General features: G+C 43.1%; 1 protein-coding gene across 2 annotated transcripts in view; it reads left to right on the top strand.

Moving 5' to 3' along the window:
• Positions 1-17,376, top strand: part of LOC106570550 (uncharacterized) — an 83,742-nt gene extending 66,366 nt beyond the window's left edge. For both annotated transcript variants that reach the window (XM_014142995.3, XM_014142994.3), the window contains 2 exons: positions 102-292; positions 11,426-17,376. In XM_014142995.3, the coding sequence (XP_013998470.1) occupies positions 136-292; positions 11,426-13,332 (2,064 nt within the window). In that variant the 5' untranslated portion in view covers positions 102-135 and the 3' untranslated portion in view covers positions 13,333-17,376. The remainder of the gene's footprint in view (positions 1-101; positions 293-11,425) is intronic.
• Positions 17,377-19,730: the final 2,354 nt, after the last annotated feature.

Genomic DNA, 19,730 nt, shown 5'->3' with positions numbered 1-19,730 from the left:
ACCTCTCTCCTCTCCTCTCCCCTCTCTCTCTCTCACACAGTCCAATGACCAAATAATCATGAATATCTCAACCACTCCTCTTCTCATTCTCTCCATTCCAGTTGCTAGCGGCTAAACCTGGAGCCTGGGAGTCTGATGACCATGCTGTTGGCTCCTGTCTGTGTGCTGCTGCTGCTGGGGGGCCGTGTCCTTGGAGGAGGCTACCCCCCCATGCCCCAGATGAAGTACATGCAGCCCATGATGAAGGGCCCTGTGGGACCTCCCTTCCGAGAGGGCAAGGGACAGTACCTCGGTGAGTGTGTGTGTGTGTGTGTGTGTGTGTGTGTGTGTGTGTGTGTGTGTGTGTGTGTGTGTGTGTGTGTGTGTGTGTGTGTGTGTGTGTGTGTGTGTGTGTGTGTGTGTGTGTGTGTGTGTGTGTGTGTGTGTGTGTGGTAAAGGTATGCGGGAAGCAGGAGGGAAGGTTTTCACTGATTACCCACTAGCTTAAGCCTGCATTGCAGCCTCTGCCTGCAGAAGCCACAGCCAGGATTGAATGCATATGAATGCTTAGATGTGGCTTACGGAAGCTCTGGTTCAGAAATATAGCAGAGAGAAGAGATGAGATGGGAGAGGAGGCCAAAGAGAAGGAGGATGGGAAAACAACTCAGAGGAGGTTCTGAAGAGCGATGCCAAGGCTGAACCATTTTAAGGTCTCTGAAGAACCATACAAAAATCCAAAACCAGAAATGTTTCGGAACTCCTGGACCGGAATTAAACAGCCCCGCTGTAGGGTTTTAATCCTTATTTATATATTTCCCACGGTGCCTTTTTGAGTGAATTTTAATCTTACCAGTACCACCCATGACTGTGTTTACTAGTGACAGAGACATGGTTGTTGCATTAATACATGTTTAGTGTTGTGGTCTTCACCAAGTGAGATCCTAAGTGTTGTTATTAAAATAAATTATTTAAGACAATATAATGTATATTTTATAAGGATTTCTTCTGAGGGCCTAGTTTTACTCTAATACAGTGGCCTGAAACTCATGGGTTACAGGCCACATCAGGCCTCCAAGTCACATTATGCTGCCTTGCAAAGTGATGTGTAATTCCTATTGGAATCGAGCAAGAGTGGGGATATCTAACAACTTGAATTATTATTCACCCGCAACCTGCATTAAGAATAATTGCCAGAGTTGGAAGACTAAGAAATGAGACTAACTTAAACATCTAAACTGGAACAACCATTTCAGTAACAAGTGCAATAAGTCCAAGTAACCGACTGGAATAGTTTAGAACGATATATGTTAATATTGAGTAGCATAAGATCAATTCATCAATCAATGTACATGCAAAAACATAGATATTGAAACAAACAATTCTACATATCAACCTCCAATAGAGCATGCTGGGAAATGTGTTAATGATGGCCGTGGTTTTGGTTCAACTGTGGTTATTAACACCAACACTGGGGTTCTTTTACACCACTGAGTTTTAATTTAACTGAACTGTTTGCAGTGTTAATTTAACTCTTGAATTAAACACCAGAAATTTTACACTGAAAATTCAACACTAGTTAATACTGGCCAATTTGCTGTGTGCTATGAAAGGGACATAGTGGCTTCCACACATTTCAAGAACCTTTTAGAATTTTGAAGAACCTTAGATGCCATATTTAGAACCCCGCATTTAACTCAAAGGTTATTTATCGGGCAAGAGTTCTCAGAGGAACCTTAAGTGCTGAGGAAGAACCATTTAAGAACATTTCTTTCTTTTCAGTGTACTAAAGGAGGGGATGGAGAGAGAAAGTGGATTGTTGGAAATAGGGATATTTTGATGATTGAGCCAGAGAGAATGTTACATTCCCCAACAGTGAAAATGTACCTCTCTTCTAGGAAAACAGAGAGATAAATTAGATTAGAGAAAGAAGCCAACGCTCCCTGTATCTTTCATTGTCGACAGATAGAGTTCAAAGTTCAGCACTTTGATTACAATGGTTAGCATGTGTATTATAAAACTGTGGATGTAAGCAAGGTAATGATGCTCTTCCCTAACGTCTTACAGATAGTGAGGTCAGACAGAGTTCTCCCACTCTGTTCAACTCAATTGCCTCCCAAAAACAGTGCATTTGGAAAGTATTCAGACCCCTTAACTTTTTCCACATTTTGTTAGGTTACAGCCTTTTCTGAAATGAATTAAATATAAAAATGTCCTCATCAATCTACACACAATACCCCATAATGACAAAGCAAAAAAAGTTTTTTATACATTTTTTGGAGACTTGTTTACATAAGTATTCAGGCCTTTGCTATGAGACTCGAAATTGAGCTCAGGTGCATCCTGTTTCCATTGATCATCCTTGAGATGTTTCTACAACTTGATTGGAGTCCATCTGTGGTAAATTCAATTGATTGGACATGATTTTGAAAGGCACACACCTGTCTATATGAGGTCCTACAGTTGACAGTGCATGTCAGAGCAAAAACCAAGCCACGAGATCAAAGGATTTGTCCGTGGAGCTCTGAAACAGGATTGTGTCGAGGCACAGATCTGTGGAAGGGAACCAAAATATGTCTGCAGCATTGAAGGTCCCCAAGAACACAGTGGCCTCCATCATTCTTAATTGGAAGAAGTTTGGAACCAACAAAACTCTTCCTAGAGCCGTCCGCCAGGGCAAACTAAGCAATCGGGGGAGAAGGGCCTTGGTCAGGGAGGTGACCAAGAAACCAATGGTCACTCTGACAGAGCTCCAGAGTTCCTCTGTGGAGATGGGAGAACCTTCCAGAAGGACCACCATCTCTGCAGCATTCCACCAATCAGGCCTTTATGGTAGAGTGGCCAGACGGAAGCCACTGCTCAGTAAAAGGCACATGACAGCCCGCTTGGAGTTTGCCAAAATGCACCTAAAGGACTCTCAGACCATGAGAAATAAGATTCTCTGGTCTGATGAAACCAAGATTGAACTCCTTGGCCTGAATGCCAAATGTCTGGAGGAAACCAAGCACCGCTCATCACCTGGCCAATACCATCCCTACGGTGAACCATGGGGGTGGCAGCATCATGCTGTGGGGATGTTTTTCAGCGGCAGGGACTGGCAGACTAGTCAGGATCGAGGCAAAGATGAACAGAACAAAGTACAGAGAGATCCTTGATGAAAACCCGCTCAGGACCTCAGACTGGGGCAAAGGTTCACCTTCCAACAGGACAGTGACCCTAAGCACACAGTCAAGACAACGCAGGAGTGGCTTCGGGACAAGTCTCTGAATGTCCTTGAGTGGCCCCGGACTTGAACCCGATTGAACATCTCTGGAGAGACCTGAAAATAGCTGTGCAGCAACGCTCCCCATCCAAATTAAGGAATACCTAGGATAGGATAAAGTAATCCTTCTAACCCCCCCCCCCCCCTTAAAAGATTTAGATGCACTATTGTAAAGTGGTTGTTCCACTGGATATTATAAGGTGAATGCACCAATTTGTAAGTCGCTCTGGATAAGAGCGTCTGCTAAATGACTTAAATGTAAATGTAAACCTGACAGAGCTTGATAGGATCTGCAGAGAAGAATGGGAGAAACTCCCCAAATACTGGTGTGTCAAGCTTGTAGGGTCATAGCCAAGAAGACTCAAGGCTGTAATCGCTGCCAAATGTGCTTCAACAAAGTACTGAGTAAAGGGTCTGAATACTTATGTGAATGTCATATTTCAGTTATTTTTTATTTAATACATTAGCAGAAATGTCTAAAAACCATGTCTAAAAACCTGTTTTTGCTTTGTCATTATGGGGTATTGTGATGTCATTATGGGGTATTGTGATGTCATTATGGGGTATTGTGTGTAGATTGTTGTGGGGAGAAAAAGCAATTCAATCCATTTTAGAATAAGGCTGTAACGTAAAAAAATGTGGAAAAAGTGAAGGGGTCTGAATACTTTCCGAATGCACCATACCCTGCTTTGTTATAACAGTCTTCACCAGAATAGTACAGCGAGGGAAAAAAGTATTTAATCCCCTGCTGATTTTGTACGTTTGCCCACTGACAAAGAAATGATCAGTCTATAATTTTAATGGTAGGTTTATTTGAACAGTGAGAGACAGAATAACAACAAAAAAATCCAGAAAAACACATGTCAAAAATGTTATAAAATGATTTGCATTTTAATGAGGGAAATAAGTATTTGACCCCTCTGCAAAACATGACTTAGTATTTGGTGGCAAAACCCTTGTTGGCAATCACAGAGGTCAGACGTTGCTTGTAGTTGGCCACCAGGTTTGTACACATCTCAGGAGGGATTTTGTCCCACTCCTCTTTGCAGATCTTCTCCAAGTCATTAAGGTTTCGAGGCTGACGTTTGGCAACTCGAACCTTCAGCTCCCTCCTCAGATTTTCTATGGTTTTAAGGTCTGGAGACTGGCTAGGCCACTCCAGGACCTTAATGTGCTTCTTCTTGAGCCAGTCCTTTGTTGACTTGGCCGTGTGTTTTGGGTCATTGTCATGCTGGAATACCCATCCACGACCCATTTTCAATGCCCTGGCTGAGGGAAGGAGGTTCTCACCCAAGATTTGACGGTACATGGCCCCGTCCATCGTCCCTTTGATGTGGTGAAGTTGTCCTGTCCCCTTAGCAGTAGAGTCTCACTGCCTCTCCCAGACAGCCAGTAGCATCTCAATGCCTCTCCCAGACAGCCAGTAGCATCTCACTGCCTCTCACAGAGAGCCAGTACTATTGTTTGGATCAAGGAACCTCATGATCTATATAATCAGGACAAATATCCAAACATGGGTTCATAAGGAAAAACTACTAGTAGGACAAAATATCATCAGAAACGTTCACAAAAACCACCCACACAGAGAAGAAAAGAGTATATCCATTTCTCCCTCACCGACATCCAGGGTGTATATTTGATATGGAGGCCATCCCAGATCGAGACAGGACAGACACATATATTTGTGTAGTAAAGCCTTTGCCTTATTTGTCCTTGGTGGGCAGTAAAAAGACTGTGCGGAGACTATGCCTCTTTGCCTTCTCTGGGTCTAGTAGGACTTGGCCGGGGATCACTAGGTCTGATGAGGCTCTGATTGCCCACTGTTTTCTGAGCTCCGCTGGGTTCCGCTAGGCCCTGCACAGTGTGTGTGTATGTGTGTGTGTGTGTGTGTGTGTGTGTGTGTGTGTGTGTGTGTGTGTGTCTGTGTGTGTGTGTGTGTGTGTGTGTGTGTGTGTGTGTGTGTGTGTGTGTGTGTGTGTGTGTGTGTGTGTGGTTAGACTCTGGTAGGCCTTGTTCCTCCCACCATCTGGTTGCCGTTACCACTGTTTTTTACTTTAGACAGTCAGGCACTGTGTTTGTATTTTAGTCCCCAACAACTGGATGTTCTGGTTTTCAAGGGAAATGGAAAGAAAGCCTGTGACGGGACTTCCACTTTTGGACGTTAAAGGTGCAATATGCAGAAATTGCTCTGCCATTTCCTGTTTGCAAAAATGTGAATAGTTCTCTTAATTTCAGTTGATGTGAGAAAACAAGCAATGTATAGTGTAGAGCAGTGGTCACTAACTGGTCGATCGTGATCGACTGCTCAATCTCCAAGACAATCCTAGTCGATCTCCAAACAAGTCTATAAAAAACCTAACGATAAAGCCTTGCGTTCATGTTAAAAAAAAATGGTTGCGCGTTTTTGGCGGAAGGCAGCCATAGCGCCGGGAAGGCAAAGTGTTCCCATTTTGAACCATTTCATGTGTCAACGCTGCTCCCTCGCTCCTCTCAGACTGACCATCAGATGCAGGCCATCAGTCCAGTAAAAAAAAAAAGCAAATTATCACTCAGCTGTGCCTCACAAGTAAAACAAAAAATTATCTATTACCTTTGTGATCACATTCCTACAATTTTTGTATATAATTTCAAAATAGTCTGAGAAGAACAACATTTGCAAGTCAACTATAGCCAATATGCAGTAATAATGTATTGGGCCTATAGCTTACTGCACAAACCTCATTGCTACATAATTGTTTTTAATTGGTTAATGTTGTATATGCTTACATTTCATATTTAAAAGAAATCTGAGCAGTAGATCTCGGCTTGTATTTTGACTCAGAAAGTGATCTTGGTTGGTGACCGCTGGTGTATCGAGTCATTGTACCATCTAAACCGCGATAAAATATATTTTCAAAAACCCCAAATATTTAATTTTCAACTGTTTGAAGTTGGTGTACTAAACCAAAAGCAAAAAGATGATAAAACAAACCTTAAGAACAGGAAGTATAGAAACAGCGCACATAGAACAGATCTACCACTTCATAGACTTCCTTCTAACGATGATGACAGATCTATAACTCACAATACTATGTGAATTTGATCGGGTAGCACAAAACGTTACATATTGCAGCTTTAACAAGACGTCACTCCATCTTAACTCCTCCTCCACATTTACTGGACAGGTTGAACAGCAGAAGAGAACCTCCCTGAACAGTTTTTTTATCTTCTCGTCAAGACCAGTATGTAGGGGATCTGTACTTAACAAGAATATATAAGCAACATGTAAAGTGTTGGTATCATGTTTCATGAGCTGAAATAAAAGATCCCAGAAATGTTCCATAAGCATTAAAACCTTATTTCTCAAAAATGTTGTGCACAAATTTGTTTACATCTCTGTTAGCGAGCATTTGTCCTTTGCCAAGATAATCCATTCACCTGACAGGTGTGGCACATCAAGAAGCTGATTAAATAGCATGATCATTACGCAGGTACACTTTGTGCTGGGGAGAGTAAAAGGCCACTCTAAATGTGCCGTTTTGTCAAACAACACAATGCCACAGATGTCCTGTTTTGAGGGAGTGTGCAATTGGCATGCTGACTGCAGGAATTTCCACCAGAGCTGTTGCCAGAGAATGTAATGTTCATTTCTTTACCATAAGCTGCCTTCAACGTCATTTTAGGGAATATGGCAGTATGTCCAACCGGCCTCACAACCGCAGACCATGTGTAACCACGCCAGCCCAGGGCCTCCACATCCGGCTTCTTCACCTGTGGGATCGTCTGAGACCAGCCACCTGGACAGCTGATGAAACTGTGGGTTTGCACAACCAAATAATCTCTGCACAAACTGTCAGAAATCGCCTCAAGGAAGCTCATCTGCGTGCTCGTCATCCTCACCAGGGTCTTGACCTGACTGCAGTTCGGCCTCGTAACCGACTTCAGTGGGCAAATGCTCACCATTGATGGCCACTGGCACGCTGGAGAAGTGTGCTCTTCACGAATTAATCCCAGTTTCAACTGTACTGGGCAGATGGCAGACAGCATGTATGCGTTGTGTGGACGAGCGGAATGCTGATGTGAACATTGTGAACAGAGTGCCCCATAGTGGCGGTGGGGTTAAGGTATGGGTAGGCATAAGCTACAGACAACAAACACAATTGCATTTTATCGATGGCAATTTGAATCCACAGAGATACCATGACGAGATCCTGAGGCCCATTGTCATGCCATTCATCCACCGCCATCACCTCATGTTGCAGCATGATAATGCACGGCCCCATGTTGCAAGGATCTGTACACCATTCCTGGAAGCTGAAAACTTCCCACTTCTTCCGTGGCCTGCATACACACCAGACATATCCCCATTTGAGCAAGCTTGTGATGCTTTGGACCGACGTGTACGACAGCGTGTTGCAATTCCGGCCAATATCCAGCAACTTCGCACAGCCATTGAATAGGAATGGGATAACATTCCACAGGCCACAATCAACAGCCTGATCAACTCTATGTGAAGGAGATGTGTTGCACTGCATTAGGCAAATGGTGGTCACACCAGATACTGACTGGTTTTCTGATCCACGCCCCTACTTTTTTTTAAGGTATCTGTGACCAACAAATGCATATCTGTATTCCCAGTCATGTGAAATCCATAGATTAGGGTCTAATGAATTTATTTCAATTGACTGATTTTCTTATTTGAACTAACTCAGTAAAATCTTTGAAATTGTTGCACGTTGCGTTTATTTGTGTTCAGTTTATTTTACGCCGGCTACATTAAGTTAGTGAGTGAGAGGGAGAAGAGGCGAAAGAAAGTGAGAGAGAGAGAGAGAGAGAGAGAGAGAGAGAGAGAGAGATAAAGAGAGAGCATCGGATTCAATTGATGTTTGTGAATGAATTTCTCCGCCAATGCCTCCAGCCCTCCCTCCCTCTCAATTCAATTCAAATGACTTTATTTTACTATCTCTCTCTCTCTCTCTCTGTCTGTTGTGACGTAATGTGTTAGCAAGAGTGCTTGTAGGCATGTGCGTGTCACAATGTTTTCCCCCACAGTGGAGCTAAATAAACAGTAGCTTAACGACCAGCGGTTTCTCTGTCAGCTTCCCATAACCAAACACAGAGGCGCAACTTTGGTTTCAGACGTGGGGGGGACAATTTAACCCCCCAAAATCATTACTTTTTTGGGGGTCGGATAAACACTTCAAACAGCCTGCCCGACCACTCGGAGGCGTCCGCATGGTCCTAAAGCACACAGTTGCCGTGTTTTGTATCACATTCCAATGATAAAACTGGGGGGGACAGAAATCCAGTGAAAGTTGCGCCCCTGACCAAACATGACCCTAGCTACTGCATTTACCATATTCTTTGTCGAGTGCCTTTTGTGCCGAGAGTCACTCAACATATTCTAGATCAGTACATTCTATGGGGGACAAGGGCCACTAGCTGCCTCACAACAAGTTCCTTTCATGACAGGCACATTTTCAATAACTCACCATGAAACAACGATTGAAAAAATCATATTCCAGCATTCAAAATCTAAGAAAATTCCGTAGGAGGATGTCAAATCAAATCAAAGTGTATTTGTCACGTGCGCCAAATACAACAGTGAAATGCTTACTTACAGACCAACCAACAGTGCAGTTTTTAAAGTAAAAAATAGGTATTAGGTGAACAATAGTTAAGTAAATAAATAAAAACAACAGTAAAAAGACAGTGAAAAATAACAGTAGCGAGGCTATATACAGTAGCGAGGCTATAACAGTAGCGAGGCTATATACAGGCACCGGTTAGTCAGGCAAATTGAGGTAGTATGTACATGTAGGTATGGTTAAAGTGACTATGCAAATATGATAAACAAAGAGTAGCAGTAGCGTAAAAGAGGGGTTGGCGGGTGGTGGGTGGCGGGACACAATGCAGATTGTCCGGGTAGCCAATGTGCGGGGGCACCGGTTAGTGGGGCTAATTGAGGTAGTACGTTCATGAATGTATAGTTAAAGTGACTATGCATATATGATAAACAGAGAGTAGCAGCAGCGTAAAAGAGGGGTTGGGGGGGTATAATGCAAATAGTCCATTTGATTACCTGTTCAGGAGTCTTATGGCTTGGGGGTAAAAGCTGTTGAGAATCCCTTTGGTCCTAGACTTGGTGCTCCAGTACCGCTTGCCATGCGGTAGTAAAGAGAACAGTCAATGACTGGGGTGGCTGGGGTCTTTGACAATTTTTAGGGCCTTCCTCTGACACCACCTGGTGTAGAGGTCCTGGATGGCAGGCAGCTTAGCCCCAGTGATGTACTTGGCCGTGCGCACTACCCTCTGTAGTGCCTTGCGGTCGGAGGCCGAGCAGTTGCCATTCCAGGCAGTGATGCAACCAAACCAGTCAGGATGCTCTCGATGTTGCAGCTGTAGAACCTTTTGATGCCAAATATTTTTAGTTTCCTGAGGGGGAATAGGTTTTGTCGTGCCCTCTTCACGACTGTCTTGGTGTGTTTGGACCGTTCTAGTTTGTTGGTGATGTGGACAGCAAGGAACTTGAAGCTCTCAACCTGCTCCACTACAGCCCTGTCGATGAGAATGGGGGTGTGCTCGCTCCTCCTTTTCCTGTAGTTCACAGTCATCTCCTAAGATTCCTATGTCCATGAACCTATGATGTTGGCTACCTTTGTCCATTCCTATGTCTATGAAGATACTTTACCTGAAGTTTTGACATGAGATGGATCCTATGCCAGCATAAAGGAGACCTATACCCTGCTTTTAGAGTTCATCGATGGATGGGATCAACAAGTGGTAGCCTACATCAGCCATTCTGGACACACATCTATTCTAATATGGATTCATACTTCTTGTTGTCTTTCTATGGCTTGTGGAGCAATGTGTAAATGGCAAGCGGCTACCACCACCTATTGGCCATGAGACTAAATTGCATTGGTATTACCTCTTCCACAATTGCAATAAGTGGAAAATCAAGACACTTCAGTATTGCTCAATAGTTATTGCCTTTATTTGAGTTAATTTAAGTAAAAAATTGCCAGCAATTCAACAGAAATTCCTATCTACTTTTTTTTGATGATGTTTAATAAGTGTATGTCATAAACTATAAAAAATAAAGAGAGTCGCACACTCCATATATAAACTCCCAGTAATTATTGGGTAAATCACCAACATTTCGGCATTACTGTGCCGTCTTCATGGTGGGAGTTTATATATGGAGTGTGCGACTCTCTTTATTTTATATAGTTTATAGTTTATTTGCCGTTATCCAACACCTCCACACAAAATAATTGTTCTGGGTATGCGCCAGCTAATGTTTTTTATTCTAATAAGTGCATGTCAAAATATAAATGTATCATCAACAATGACAGGACAGACGAATGGGATAATTGCTGTTGTCAAATCCATGTGCCCAGTTCTACAGTCCCGGTGGCTACTTAATGGTGTTTCCTTAACCCTCACACCAAACCAAGTGTTGATCTAAGATACTGTAACTCAAAGCTTGTCAGAATAAAAAACTGTTCAGTCTCGCTTCCAGTTTTTTTTTCTTCTTTAGCCAACTTCCTACTAGATCAGCTAGTCCAACATTCGACACCCTAAAGGAAAACCTAACCTGGGTACTGTTCCTGAATTCCCTGCATCATTGTCTTGACAAACAAAACTAATTAGACAATGACATGAATTTGGCAATGCAGATGCACACTGGCACTAATGTAGAACCATAACTATACAGTATTCACTGTAGCATATCCATATCTATACAGTATTCACTGTAGCATATCCATACCTATACAGTATTCACTGTAGCATATCCATATCTATACAGTATTCACTGTAGGTTTTTCAATTCAGTTTACTCTGACTTGAACGGAATGCCTCTTTCAATCAACTGTAAAATCAATTATAGGTTCTTGCAAATCCAGGGTTATTGAGTGCTGTCTTAAGGACATATTTACAAAGATTTTGTTCATCTATTTACAGAGCCAAGTCACTGACTAAAGAAAAAAAATGCAAACTGGGGCTATGTCCCAAACAGCACCTTATTTACCTTAGGGCCCTGGTCAAATGTAGTGCACTATATAGGGAATCTGGGACGCATTTGAGATGTCATTTGGGACGCAACCATGGAAATGTTTCATTTTTCAAAATTTAAGATACATTTTGTAAGATAATGAAAGGGGATGAACAGATAATCAAATGATCTTCCATTTTCTCCTACAGACATGCCACCCATGATGGACGTAAAGGGCGAGCCAGGGCCCCAAGGTAAACCTGGACCTAGAGGCCCAACTGGGCCCTCAGGACTTCCGGGAAAACCAGGACTGGGGAAACCAGGTCTCAATGGCCAGCCTGGCCTTCAGGGGCCTCCAGGCTTTCCGGGCATTGGGAAGCCAGGACTTCCGGGTCTCCCAGGAAAGGGGGGAATTAAGGGGATGCCTGGGAATAATGGAGAGGTTGGACTCCGGGGTGAACCAGGTCCCAGAGGACTTCCAGGTCAACCAGGTCTCCCCGGGCCAGCTGGCCTGTCTCTTAATGGCAAACCTGGCCTTCCCGGTGGGAGGGGAGAACCTGGGTCTCGTGGAGAACCAGGACAGAAAGGTGGGCCTGGAAATCCTGGGGAGCGTGGACTCAAGGGAGAGAATGGCAATGGGAATCCTGGATTGCCAGGAACCAGGGGCCCCATTGGACTCAGGGGCCCCCCAGGGCCAGCTGGTAATCAGGGCATGGGAAAACCAGGACTTGACGGGCTTCCTGGTCCTTCTGGGCCTAAAGGGGACCAGGGGCTCCCAGGAGGAATAGGAGAGCCAGGGGAGGCTGGCGGTCCAGGGCTGCAAGGCCAGCCTGGACCCATCGGATTGGGAAAGCCTGGTAATGATGGATTGCCTGGAGGACCCGGTCCACTTGGGCCGAAAGGTGAGCCAGGACAGAGAGGTTCTCCAGGGTTTCCTGGAGGTCCTGGCTACGGCAAACCTGGTCTACCAGGGATAAAGGGAGACAAGGGCCTTTTCGGGGGACCAGGTGTCCCTGGAGCTAAGGGAGAGCCTGGGATGGAGGGACAGCCAGGAGACATGGGCCCAGATGGAAAGCCAGGACCACCAGGAATACAGGGCCCCATGGGGCTTTCAGGAAAACACGGCATGCCCGGCCTGAAGGGAGAGTTGGGTCCGCAGGGGCATCCAGGTCTGCCAGGGATCAGAGGGGACCAGGGTCCCGGTGGTATGTCTGGAAAACCAGGCATTCCTGGAGACAAAGGGCTCCCGGGCCCTAACGGGGCTATCGGAAAACCTGGGCCCAAAGGCGAGGCGGGGCACATAGGCCTGCCAGGAAACCCAGGTCTTTTAGGCAATCCTGGACCAAAAGGGGAGCTTGGGTTCGTTGGGTCTCCAGGACCAAGAGGCCAGTCTGGAATCCCCGGTCTGCAGGGGCCTTCAGGGCCAATGGGACCACAGGGTATCCCAGGTCTGAAGGGCGAACCTGGGCTGCCGGGTCTTCCAGGTCTGGGCAAGCTCGGAGAAAAAGGAGTTCCAGGTCCCCAAGGTCCCCCAGGAAAGCCAGGTAACTCTGGACTCAACGGCAACCCCGGCCCTCCTGGGCCACCCGGGCCCCCTGGCCCTGCAGGAAACGGACAAACCGGGGTGGCTGGGCTAACGGATTCAGGGCTGGGTGGGGACGAGGTACCAGACGAGAGGAACGGAAAACCACTGTTTGGCCGTGCAGATCTCTCCGCCACCCTGGCACCCGCGTTTACCGCCATCCTCACTACAGCCTTCCCTCCCTCTGGGATGCCCATCAAGTTCGACAGGACCCTGTACAACGGGCAGAATGCCTACAACCCTGCCACCGGTATATTCACCAGCCCCATGCCTGGCGTCTACTACTTTGCCTACCACGTGCATGTAAAGGGACTCAGTCTGTGGGTGGCGCTGTACAAGAACTATGTTCCAGCTACATACACCTATGACGAGTACAAGAAGGGCTACATGGACCAGGCGTCCGGTAGCGCCGTCCTTGAGCTGAAGGAGAACGACCAGGTGTGGATGCAGATGCCCTCGGATCAGGCTAATGGGCTCTACTCCACCGAATACATCCACTCGTCCTTCTCAGGGTTCCTGCTCTGTCCCACATAACGGCCTGCTAGTCAACTATCACCTAGGGTGCCTTCTGATGTCCCTATATCATAACACCGGCAGCCATAACAGAATAACACCACCTGTATAATGTTATCATCAACAACATCAACAACGACAGGAAAAGACGTTGCGAATGGAAGATGGAGAATTAAAAAGCAGGAGAAGGATACTTCATGCTGTGCTCTGTTTTTATCTCTTTCTTTAAAATGTCAGTTTTTTTTTTTTTATGTGTTTGTTTTTTTAGCTTATATTATTATAATTATTATTATTGTCATAATTGTTATTATTATTATTATTATTTTGTCATCGTTGTCTGTATTGTTGTTGTTTATTGGATTCAGACTATTAAGTGCCTTACTTTGTCTAAGTAACAGTTATTATGCTGCGTTATAACTAATTGGGAAGGTGGTAAATACCAGTTGGATGCAATCACGTGCTTTGAGCTCATTGAGAAACGCCGATTGGCTAACAGCTATCGTGCTTGTAAAATATTATAGTGTTTTAAAACCATATTAATAGCTTGCTTTTTATAAATAATGTTTTGCTGTTGCATTTAACTGCCATAAATGCTGTTATCATTTCCTTAGTAGGTGACATTGGAGGTCAGCATGTGGGAGAAGTCGGAGCTCAGCGATGATAGACGAGTTTCCCATTAGTAATTACCAGTTAGAGGAGCGTTCAAGTCGATTTTTCCTAGTCGTATGTGGTAAATACCACCTTCCCACCTGGTTGTGAACGTAGCATTAGACCTACCCATGTGACTGCACATCCTACCCAAATGCTCTGACATCAGTAGGATGAAATCTTCGGACCCTGGGGCTCTGATTGGTTCCCCTGGCTGCAGTCACTTCCTGCACAAAAACCTCCCATTTCCTTCCGTGTGCACTTCCTTCCTATTTAAATCAATATTTCACATAAAGATGTACCATTACACATACAGTATGAAGAGTATATTCAATAAACAATCCCTTACGTGAAATAATATCCCAAACTTTCACTTGACTTTTTTTTTTTTTTAATACCTGTTATAGGGATCGATGGATCATTGTTTATCAGTATGCTCTGATGTTTTGACAGTCAACTTCCAGTTGTCTGTCGGGTGCTAATTTCCTGGTTCTATGAGAGGCCGGTGCTGAAAGCATTGCTGGTCATACTAGAAGCTGACGGTTTTGGATCATGGCTATTTCTTGATCAATAAGAAGTCATTGCTCTATCCAACTTGTGTAAGATCCACACAAAGCAGGGAACACATAGAGATAGCAGTATTAAAAATCCAAAAGTAACCATGCTTTCCCCCTTTTTCCTCTTCTTTGAAAAAGCATCAAAATCCAAACCAGTAACCTAAAGAATTATAAATACTGTATATAGAACACATTAAATAGACAAATAAATAAATCTATGAATAAATGTGTAAGTTAATCATTATATTAATAAATACATTATGCGTCAGCTAATAGACAGAAATTGTGGGCCAAATGCATTAGGATCAGTGCCATGTTTCCCTGCATGGATCCATTCTGTGGGTATTCCCATTTACCACCTGCATTGCAGCTCCCATGTCACCCTAATTACGTGCTCTATGGCACACACATATTGATGACATCACTGCTTCTTGTGTCCGCTAACGCCATGGCTGTGGCCGAGCAATCAATGCCCTAGTACCTTTCACATTAACATTTAGAGTGAACGTTCTGAGGGATAGCTCACATTAAAAGCCTCATTCTGTCTACAAACTACACAGCACATCACAACTACAAATCACATTAACAACTGGCCAAAGGCCATCCAACCTGTTTCTACAGAATAACCCTTTCAAGGTTCAGATGAAACCCAATGGGTGCATTGGGTGCAATTCAAATGATCTTACACAACACTCCCAGTATTTGGTGCTATAGTTATTATCTCATTGTGATGATAAACGTACAGTAACAATGTATAATCCTCCATAAGCCTCAGTATAACATAAAGGCTATACATTCATTTTCCACCTAAAGATACATCCACAACTAAAATGGTTTGTCCATTGCTTGGTTAAATGGAACATCTGATGTTGCCGCAGTATATTCCTAGCAGAAGTTTTCTGACAGAATAAGAAAGAAGGTTAACTTTCGGAAATGACCATGCATGAATCTCCATAATAAGTATATATATATAGAGAGAGGAGAGAGAGAGCGAGAGAGACCGACAGAGAGGGAGGGAGCGAGAGAGAGGCCCTGTGGTTGTGAAATTGTTATTGCATAACAGTTAACATGGCTCTGTTATTTCTGGGAGAAACGGTGGGACAAAGGTGAGAAGGGTGTTTGCTGTGTGAGTTCTCCTAGTGCAGTACAGTGTTTCTGTCTGTATCTATTTTTTAACTCCCAGCCGTTAACACTTCACCTGGGTGAAAGATGAACTGCAAAGACCATGGAACATGCTTTCTTAGTCATGCACTTCTAGCTAATATTCCACCACAGTTTTGAATTGAAGATCTGATGTGGTTCAAATAGGACATGTGTGTCATCATGAAGGTGACCTAAATGTATATGTATGGTCCTATAGCTTGGGCAATGTCGCAAAGAGAAGAATTTGGTTTGGTAGTAGTAGTGGGCTACACATCATGCAAAGAGGAGAAACGTCAAATAGACACGTGGGAAATGTATTCAAAGTAAGACGACAGTAATGTTGGTATAAAAACATGAAGGTTGACATGGGAGAATCTGGGAAGGAATGAACGGGACAATCTATCGTGAAGACCTTCATTTTCCAGTGACCTTGGACTCAAGGTTATATGATACAGTATATCACACTTCCTTGCTGTAAATTCAACGTAGGGGCATCATATAGTGTTTCCATCTTTAGATATATTTACTATTGGTCATCAATGGTGAGAATACACCATTTCGACTGCCCTGATGCTATTCATGGTGGATATAGCAGAATGGTAGGTAGCACCCATTTATTTTCCTAGATTTTGAGTTCTCTTTCTGTAACACTACTCAAAAGTAGAAGTTGTATTCAGATTGAGAGCCTGATGCCAACATTCAATCAAAATGGTTATCCAGGTTCCTGTGGTAAATAAGAAGAATAATGAATGTAGGGATATTGCTCTGTTGTCTGCATATTAATACAATTGCTGTATAGCTGTGTCTAAAGAAATATGTTTTTGAAATGTCCTGGAGAAACGGTCATCGGTTTTGACTGACTAGAGCCTCATGTCTCACGTTCAGTATTTTAAGTTTATCCAATGCATTCTCACTAGTCTCTGTGCCCCTAATCCTCTCATCAGAACCTGAACATACCTTAAGCAAAGTTTGTGTATCATTATTGTTGTGTAAGTCTACTAGACAATTCAAGACTTGTTCTTGTTATGTACTGTATATCAGACATTTGGAAAGCCATTTTTGAGTGGCGTGGTCGGATAGACTGTTACTCTCCTTTTGTCTATTCCTTGTCATAGACAATGTCACTTGGTTTCAGAGCTTGCAGTGTGTGCAAATCATTTTCCCCAAATGTACTGCCTTGATCATAAACTGATTAGACTTGTTTTCTACTCAATGATAAAAAAAACTATATATATATATATATATATATATATATATATATATAAAAATATGCCTTGCTTCGGTTTTAAGGGATATTTGTTTGTTATAGTTTGGAGATAGATACAAATGGGCATTTTAATTTGCTCATGACCTTAATGAAGATGTATTTATACATTTGTGATAATTTAACAGTAACGCCAAAACCGCCCACCAAAGCCTAGATGGTATAAATGGTATTTAACAGCATTGAACGAGATCATTTAGAACACCTAGTTAGCATTCTAGCATTGTTCATGAAGGATTATTTTTGTGGATTTAAAAAAATATGTTTTTTTTGTATAATGTACAATGTATCAACCTATAGGATTGTTTGTCTTATACATGGCTATTGTGTGCCCTCTATGCAATAGAATATGGGTATAAAATGCACTCTTTTGATTGAAAATGTTTTGTCTGCTTATACAAAATCTACAGTACTTGATTGTATTGATACCAAATCAATAAATACTTTATTGTATATCTGGGTTGATTTTTCTAGATTCCACATCCATGTGAAACACACATCATATTTGGTTACAGGGAGTATTGGTAGTGTATGCTTACTGTGTCTGGGGCTTAGTATAAAAGACTGTACATAGGCTATCCAATTTGCTCTCAGAATGGTATGTACTGTACCAATGAAGATATAGGCCTCAAGTCACTCTGGAGAATAACCAGTAATGTGTATGGTGTCTTACCTAGAAGAGAGCCACCTGATGGTATCAATGTTCCATGGTCTGGTAACGACTTCACTAGACTGAGCAAAACAACCACATCTACATCCATCAAACAGACTGTGTGTGTTTTTACCTATCACACACACACACACACACACACACACACACACACACACACACACACACACACCACACACACACACACACCCCCCTGGAAGCAAGAGCTTCTACTCTTCACAAAGATGTCCAGTTGGGAAAAGTGGAGTGGCCTATGTAGCCTGGCTGATGCCACTCACATGACTCACAAGGAGGGAGAGCTATGACACACTGGTCTGGACAGGAGGCCGTTGTTAATGCAGTATTCGCACAGAGTTGTGCTTTTTTTCTGGCTGAACATTGATTGGTTCTCTCAAACGTATTTTTCTTTCCTGGGGAATTGAGAACTCATGTTGTTTTGATTTGAAAATCCAACAGTTGTATATGAAGGGGCTGTGCTCGGGGGCTGTGTGTGGTTGTCCACGTGGGTTTGAGTGAGAAAGACACAGAGGAGAACCAATCAGGAAAAAATAACATTCCCCTCATTATCGACACATCGTGCCAACAACATCAAAATAGCCTTTCCAGACTCAAGTCAGGAGGACTTTGAGTTAGGTGTTAGCCAGACTTTTACCTGATCATAGCGAACGTAGATGACGCAGGCCTAAATCAGCTACAGTAGTTAGCTGGTTAGCTAGCTAGTTAATTATGCTGTCAAAATAATATCATAGCTATTATTTTACTTGATTTGAGTTTGTTCTGCTGCTGACATCTGCCTCTTAATTGACTACTTCCCTGTACCTGACCACGAGAGACGACAACACGCAACTCAGAAGTACTTCCAAGATGATGTAGCTTTTATTGTTAATCACCATCAAGTCTCTCTAGACATCTGCGTTGTCTCCCACAATTTTCAAATGCTATGGGGTCTGGTTTTTGATTACTACTACTACTCACTACCAGGGGGTGCCTGTATCACCTGTATCCCTGGGTGACTGTAGCAGCAGTGCACACTTCTTCGGTGGGAGAAGGAAACGGCCGTGTGGAGGAGTGGTACATTTCTAAAATTCAAGAGTTTATGTGAAATTAGCTAGTTCAATGGGTAATCTGTTACATTTAAAGTTACAAGAGAGAAAATAAAATGTATTCCTAATTTTTTTTTTTTACCAATCTGCGAGGGTGTTCAGTTCAATTAAACGTTTGCTATGTTACGTGACCGTTTGTACTGAACAACATGTTTCCCCAAAACGTTCTTCAACGTTCTTTAACAGACTTTGAGTTATGTTTTCTCCTTTTGGTGGGTGTGGCAGGGTGTGACTGGAAGCAATGAGTGACGTATTTAAATGACAGTGGAGGGTTCCCCAACCCACAACCAAACCCCTCCCCGTTTTTCAACTGGTCGTTCAGAACAGAACAGATTCCGTCTCATTGAATGTTGAAGTACATTTTTTTGTACTGAACGCAGCCCTGGGCCCTATCTGTTCAGGAGTCTGGGTTTCAGCCTCATTTTATGTTGATATGGGTGTTTTGGTTAGAAGTAGGCCTATATAGTTTTGGCACATTTGGCAAAAGCTACTTTGTTATTTTAATGACATTGACAATGCTTTGTTCAATGTTTTGTTTCTCATAAGAATCCCCATAATAAAGGGACAGTCCAATTGACCACTAGGTGGTGTTTATGTCTCACTATAAGGTAACATGGACCAAAACAGAGGACCTATTTCTTTAATTGAGAATAATGTCAGAGAATAACATGATTTATGATATTGGATACATATTCACACATGGTGATACTATTATATTTTCTCTATTCATAACATGACATTAGATTAATCAATGATTAATCCGTAAAAAATAAATAAGCTATGGGCACACGTCTGAGTCTGACCAATATTTTCTATAGCCAATCACACAAAACAAGTGATTACCTCAGTGCTTGACTGTTTGTTATACTATAACATGGCTAGTAAGACAGGACAAGGCTTGGCTGGAGGTAATCTAACTAGGTGGACCAAAATGGGTGCGTTTGAGTTTTAAGGCGAAAGCAACAGACTGTAGACAAATGTCCAGGATTAAAGTCAGGTGCATCTGCCACAGATGAAAGTTGGACACTAATGTG

Source organism: Salmo salar, chromosome 14 (genome assembly GCF_965601325.2).
Source record: "Salmo salar chromosome 14, fSalSal1, whole genome shotgun sequence".
Lineage (NCBI taxonomy): Eukaryota > Metazoa > Chordata > Actinopteri > Salmoniformes > Salmonidae > Salmo > Salmo salar.
The sequence above is the reverse complement of the archived record's forward strand: the minus strand, read 5'-3'. Positions and strand labels throughout refer to the sequence as shown.